At 52.1% G+C, this 7,036-nt stretch overlaps 1 protein-coding gene across 1 annotated transcript; it reads right to left on the bottom strand.

The window, feature by feature from the left end:
* Window positions 1–2,261: 2,261 nt before the first annotated feature.
* On the bottom strand, window positions 2,262–4,468 carry BBA_04319 (transcriptional regulatory protein pro-1; the record flags this gene model as incomplete). The annotated part of the gene is made up of 2 exons (XM_008599416.1): window positions 2,262–4,270; window positions 4,366–4,468. 2 exons carry the CDS (start codon window positions 4,466–4,468, stop codon window positions 2,262–2,264), a joined length of 2,112 nt encoding a protein of 703 aa, XP_008597638.1.
* Window positions 4,469–7,036: the final 2,568 nt, after the last annotated feature.

Below are 7,036 nucleotides of genomic sequence, written 5' to 3'. Positions count from 1 at the left end.
AGCATGTGGCAGATATCACGAGCTGGAAAAAAAACTTAGAGGGGGTCGGCGTGGCGTGGGCAGAGAGGCGTTGGTGGCCTGGCGGGTTGGGCATCAAAGATGATGCAGGTTGCGCATTCGCCCATTTCTCGGTCCTTTTTTCCTTTATACAGTGCGAGGATTCATCTTCCCCATACACACACCCCCTCCCACACGCCGGGTCTGTGAAGAAGATCTGCGAGCGCATGCCGTGTCATGCTCTGCTGTGACCCGACAAGGCAGGAGATGGGAGAGGCACACACACACATACACACATACACACATAGTGTCAACGCGGCCTTGTTATTGGTTCGTCCACGTTTTGAAGGGGTCAAAAAGCCCTTGATCGGGAAGAAAATGCTGCAGGTGCGGCAGAGTTGTACGGTTTCCGATTATGCAAAGAATTTATCTGCATGACTTTTTGCGCTCCTCTTGTGTACAGTCTCACGAGGGGGGTCAAGCTATCTTTTCATCTATCCCATACAAGCAATCGTAGCCAGATAGGGATCCTCTTCCAAAAGTCTTGGTCTGCTAAGCGCAATGTCTGCGATATAGGACAGGGTAGAGGAATCCTCCAAATCATGGACAATCGTCTAGTTTCCCAACCTGTCTTTTATACTCCAAGTGGCCCTCTCAGTCATATTACCCGTCAAACTTGTGTGGGCGCATATCCATACGTGCCCAGTGACGCTCACACTTGGCCTTCAATTGATTTAATCTTGCTTTTGTTTTGAGCCATCGAGATTGATAGACCAGACAGTCTGGGAGAGGAGTCGGGAATCAAGGCTTGGCAAGCAGTGAGCTGGGATAGGATTTGCCATGTCAACGTTTCCGCTATATTGCTCCATTGTACAAGTAGAAAACTCATTTTCCCAGCGTATCGGATTCTTCCTTTTTAATTGCGAATTATTACGCGCATCAAGATCCGACATCTATCGGATGCTTGGGCCTCTATGTATGCCAAGAAACATTCCGGAAATCGTGGTGTGCAAACCATCACATTAAAAGACAACGAAAGAAGCCTTAAAAAAAAAAAACCATGCAAAGCCCAAACCTCATCATCATAATTCATGCACCTAACCATTTACAAAATGACTAGTGCGACTTGCAACCTGGATAGTCACCCGGATCGATGGAGAGGAGCCCCAGGGTCAAAAGTCCATAGAAAGCACACTAGAAGCCCACCACTTGCGCAAGGAAATACCGTTTGGGGTATTCATGCCACATGTCGTGCAGATGTGAACGAGTCAGGCCCCTTTCCCCCTCCCCCCTTGGTGCTGCCCAATTGTACACCCAGCATCACGTCCCGAATGTCAAAGCCCTTTCCCCGCCGCACGGTCCCTAGTCATCGACAATGGGACAATGGGGGGAGGGGGATATACCACAGCCTGGCCGTTCTTGGCGGTCCGTCTGTTGTGTGGATGCTTCCTTCACCTATGGACCCTTCCTTGTTCTGCTTCCGCGAAGTGGGACAAGCTTATTTGCTCGCATGGGCATTCTAGCAATGGGTTCAAGTGCGTTGAACCTGCCATGTCATGGCCTTGCAAAGCCAGATGATACATGGCACAGACGTTTCTCAGAGACAGTATAGATAGACAAGTGAAGACACTAGGCGAAGACACTAGGCAATGTTTTAATGCAAGAACATGTCTTGTTTTCATATTTGTATACAGAAAAAGAGTAAGCCAACAACTTCCAGCTTGTTGCTCCATCCGCTGCCGGCAGCCTCAATGGCGCCGCATGGTATATGAATTCAGAAAACGAGTGGAATGGTATAAAACAAAAAAACATGTAAATGTTTCCCACAAAATGCCGCCCAAGACGTTTCCGCCAAGAATTGTGCATGAGAATCATCAAAAAATAAAAAAAAAACTCCCAGAGACCAAATATCATGAAAGAAATCTGCTTCATCCCCCTTTCCAAGTGTCCCGTCCAAAAGGGAAAAAAAAAAACCCTGTTGCCAGCAAAAGATTGCTGGTTCTATTTCTGCCCATGAACTTGTTCTTTGTCTTGTGGCTCAAGACCCATTTCGCACCGCCTCGCGGCGTCCTCTATAAGAAAGTTGGAAAACCAATCCAGCAGGTATAAAAAAGGTATAAGAAAAAGGTAAAAAAATGGAAAGAAAAAGAAAAGTGAAGAGGATATGTAAAGAAGAAAGCTCACTATATGCATCTACAAAGGCCAGCTTTGCAAAAGAAGAAGCAAGCCTTTGCAGGTAAAAAGATGAAAGGGAAAAAAAAAAATTAGATGAGCAGATAGTCCCATCCATTCATCTGCAAAACGTCTCTCCAGTGAACATACGGAGGCGCGACATCCGAGCCAGGCGTGCTCGCATGCAAGAGCTGATCGTTTTGCAGCCACAGCTCACGCATGACAACCACCATGCGGCCAAAGGAGCCGCACTTGGCCTGCTCGCCCAGCGCCGCAATGCGCTGCTCAAACAGCGCGCGAAAGGGACTGTCGGGCGCGCTAATGGAGCCGCACATGAGGTAGACCCAGACCAGGCTGCGGTCAAAGCCCTGGGGCCCCGCGGGAATACATTGCAGCACGGCGGTGAGCTTGTCGACGAGCGACATGGGCGAGGGCTGAAAGGGGTTGAAGCCGGGCACGAGGCTGCAGAGGTAGATGCGGGCGGCGATGCGAAAGGCAGACGTCATGTTCTTGGAGAGTTGCTTGGGGGAGAGGGTGCCGTTGGCGTTGAAGGGTGGGCGCGGCTGGTTATTGTTGTTGTTGGTGTTGTTGGCGTCGCCGCCGGGGGGTACCTCGGTCAGCGACATTTGCTCGCCGAGGGACGAGACGTGCTGGCAGAGCACAAAGTCGTCCATGCCGCCCTTTTTGAGCGCTTCAAGACAGGCAATCTCGGAAATGAGGTACATGACGCGGTCCTCGCAGCCCATGAGCTCGCGGAGGCCCAGGTGCGGATTGTCTGACAGGTGCTTCTCGCGGTACGTGTGCGCAAATTGCGGCGACTGGCCAAGCATGGTGCCGCCGAGAATGTCTATCCAGGCCGTCAACGTCATGTTAAAGGGCGTCTGCACCAGCGGTTGCTGCTGCTGCTGCATGGCCATTGACAACGACGGGTCCAAGACGAGGCGCGGCAGGTCGAGCTTTTGCACCAGGCTGATGGCGGCCTGGAAATGCTGGTGCCAGGCAATGTCCAGCAGGCCGTCGTCGGGCCGGCCAACGACGCACTGGAAAAAGATGAGGCCCAGCGTCGCCTCGAGGATCTGCTGGTGGCTCTCGTCGCGCTTGAGCGCCTCGCACAGCGACCAAATAGTCGCGTAGCGGTGCCTCATAATGTCGCCGTCGGGGTCAACCTCCTCGGTCGGCGCCTGGCCGACGGCGAGGCTGGCCGTTTTCAGGTGCTGCGCGGCGGTGCTCAGACAGCAGTGTAGGTAGATGCTGTTGGTCTGCAGCGCCGGCAGGATGAGGTCGGAGCCGACGGAGCCGTGCTGATTCGACTCGAGAATGGGGAAAATCGTTGGCATGACAAACTTGATAAAGTGCTCGAGCAGACGCTGGTCCCTCTCGTCGAGCTCGACCTGGAGCATGCGCGACTCTTGGGGCGGGCCATGGGCAAAGTCGAAAAAGTTGACATTGAGCGCCTCCTCAGACAGCGACTCCTTGCGCTCCTCAGCGACGTGGTGTCCCGTCCAGCAATTGGGAAACGACCCAGCGGCCAGGACGGTGCCGGGCGGCGGCGGAGTGTGCATGGTGCTAAAGGTAGAGACGTGGGATTCTCTGACAGTGGGCACATCATTGATATACATTTGCCTCTCCGTCTTGACGTCAATCTCGTAGGGCGAGAAGCCGCCTCCTGCTGCTGCTGCGCCGTATATGAAGTCGGGGTGTATTTGCGAGTTGTAGGCGACGAAATCAGCGCCGCTGGGCGGGCTGTTAAAGTTGTTGTTGTAGTTGTAGTTGCTGCCGGATGCGCGCGAGTCAATCGAGGCCGAGCGATTGCGATGGTCGTAAAAGTCAGAGGAGCCCGAGGCAGACGTGTGCATGGAATGGCTGAGGCTGGGAGGCGGCGGGCTGACGGACGAGTGAATCTCATGCGTGGCCGACTTTTCGGCGAGCTTCTTGCGCTTGATGATGATTTTGATATCTTCCTTGTTTCTTCGGCGCGCCTCGTTGTTGCTCCACCAGACTGGTCTCTTATACTCGCACTCGAGGCCGAGATGTTGGCAGGCAGAGCAAAAGGGCGTGAGCTCGTCGCACTTTTTTCGTCTTAATCGGCAAGTGTAGCATCCTATTCGATTGGGGAAAAAAATTGAAAATGGCAGTTAGTAAAGCCGAACGCGATGCCCGTATAAGTCGGAGGGGGGTGGGATGCGCCCAACGTACCTGATCTTGAACGGCGATGCATCTGTGACTTTGTCTTGGAGACGCCATCTGTGGCGGAAGCTTTCATTGTCGTCTTGGACTTGCCCATCTTTGCTGAAGCCATCTTGGCTGAAGTAACAGGAGCATTGGCAGGTACTCTGCGCATGCTGGGGGGCAGGGTAGACATTTGTATGGCCGGGACCCGGGGTGGGATATTCCAAGCTTTTGCTCAGTAAAGTGTGCAACTTTTTGCAAAGTACAGGGCCTTGCACAAGGGCCCTAGCTGACCTGAGAAAGCTAGGTAACTGAAAGACCTGATTTGGCCCGAGACGGGAAGCACAAGAAGGGGAGAGAGTGTGAGTTGGAGGCGGGGGAGGGCGTGTGCGTCCAATTGCTTTGTGGAGAGAGAAAGAGAGAAAGAGAGGGGGGGGGTGGCCGTAGGGCAGCAGAGAGAGAGGTGCAGGGGGTGTGCACTGGTGGCACGGTACAGGCACTGTGTACTGGCGTACGAGAAAACAAAGAGCAAGTCCGAACAAGTATCCGTACGAGACTGACTGTAGGACCAAAGGCGCGGGCTATTTCTTTCTGTGTGAGAGAGGGGGGGAAGAGAGAGAGCGAGAGAGAGGTGGGACACGGCCGGGATGGCCTGGTCTGCTGATGAGTGTCGGTGTCTTTCTTGTGCGAGGCGGGAGATTACTCGAATTCTGGAGAAGCTCGCTGCGATGACGGATTGGCTGGCGTGCAAATGTCGACGGCTGTTGGAGAGGCGTTTGACTGGCTTGCAATGCTCAAAGATGCAGTCATGTGGTTGTTCTTTGTTTGATTAGAACAAGAATGTCGACGAGTAATATCTTTTCGTTGTCGTGGAACCGGAAATGAAAAAAAAAAAAAAGAAGAATAAAAAGAAGGTATAAAAAAAAGGGATTGTTGTGAGCAAGGCCAGCTTGCTGTGTTGTGGTTGATGGTATCAAGGATAGGGAATCGTCGAAAGAGGATTAAACAAAAAGGGGGTTAAATCGAACAAGCAGTAAACAGAACGAAACAGACTTTTTTTCTTGGACAAAAAGACACTTGGAAAAAACTTCTTCTTCACCTGGACACGCCAAAAACAAAAGAGGGTTAAATTCAAGACGTGGGCGGCAAGGCCTTTCGTCTTATACCACGGGTCGCCATGCATCGCGGCCAGCCGCTCGAGTTGCTTCGTCTTGCCCATTCTATGGTGTCATGAATTCTAGCTGTCAGAAGCTTGCAGTGTGTTTCTATTTTTGAACATTGGCCCTCTTTTTTTTTCCCTCCTTCGAAGCAGTCCTTTTTCTGCTGATAGCTCATGCAGGCAAAGCCCCAGCCGTGCAACCCTCTTCAACCACACACACCATTTTTCCTGCAGAAAAAGGTTTGTCTGAGTTGTTGTGCGCTTAGAGCTTCCAATGATATTTCTCGGAACCAGCATCGAGACCCGCTCCTCCCCCCCCAAAAAAAAAAGCTCCCAAAAAAGACATGGTGCACAACTTGACCAGCAGGGGTCTCTGCGTAGACCAGTTGACCCAGCAAATGGAAGAGCGAGAGCGGCACAGGCAGGCTGGGGCGGGGGCGGGGGAGAAAGGGCATGGCGCTGGCCTTGCTTGATCATGCATGAATTATTAGCCCGAATGTGCAAAGAGCCTCGATGTTGTTGCGTTCGTTGTGCTCGACATGGGTCCATCTCTTACCTCGCCAACCCAACGCCTCTCTTTCTTTCTTTCGCTCTTCTCGTCTGTCCAGCTCGCCGGCTGATCCAAATAGGCAACGCTTGCCCCTCTGCTCATCAATCTTTGTTTTCCACTGGGCCAATGGCTGCCAAGAATGGCGAAAGAGCCATTCGTCACCTGTATTCGTACGGTGACTGACTGAGCCTGCCTTGTTTTGTGAAAATGGCACGCTTTCCCAACTTCAGCTTCAATGCTGCCGTACACGGTCATGGCCCGGGCTCAAGACAGATAGTACTCGAAAGGTGACACATTTTTTCCCCAATGGCCCCATAGGAAGCATAGGATGCATAGCTCTAGGACATTGGCATTGCAGCTCCAATAAGCTGCATCCATGTGGCACTTTGTCGACTCTCTAGTCTTTGCTCTACAGTCTCTACACCTCTACACGCAGGTCTGACCCGCTTCCATCCCACATGCAGCTATTCGTACACCGGCAACGCAGCTTTGCATGTCCGCCCGTTGACCGCATCGCTGCGCCGTGCTGGCAAGAGACGTTTTACATTCTGTCATTTTTTTTCTCTCACTTTTTTTTCTCTTCTTCTTTTTTTTTTTCTTGTCTTGTTGTCTGATTCCGATTCGCTTCGATGCGACGAAACATGTTCCCCGCACCCCATCTCACTTTTGTACGGATACATTTTACCGCAGCAGAATTTTGCTGCCCCTACCACTCACTGAAGCAAATGCACAGTGTAAAAGACGACGGCGCACATGTGCACCTCTTTAACCAGTCACAGTAACACGCCTTGTGCTATTTTCAAAAGCCGTATGGCTGCGGGTGACACGGACAGGAAGAGCGGTAAGCACAAGGGAAAAAAAGGGACTGGCCGGGCTTCATCACAAAAAGGGCTGTTGCTCATCAAAGTGGGCTATTAGCACCGAGGCGTGACCAGCTTCATCAATCACACACAACAACGGGCCGTTTCGGGAGGCGCAGAAAGCCTCCC

The sequence above is a fragment of the Beauveria bassiana genome (genome assembly GCF_000280675.1).
Source record: "Beauveria bassiana ARSEF 2860 unplaced genomic scaffold BBA_S00009, whole genome shotgun sequence".
In the NCBI taxonomy this organism is placed as follows: Eukaryota; Fungi; Ascomycota; class Sordariomycetes; order Hypocreales; family Cordycipitaceae; genus Beauveria; species Beauveria bassiana.
This window is presented reverse-complemented; position numbering and strand designations above follow the sequence as displayed.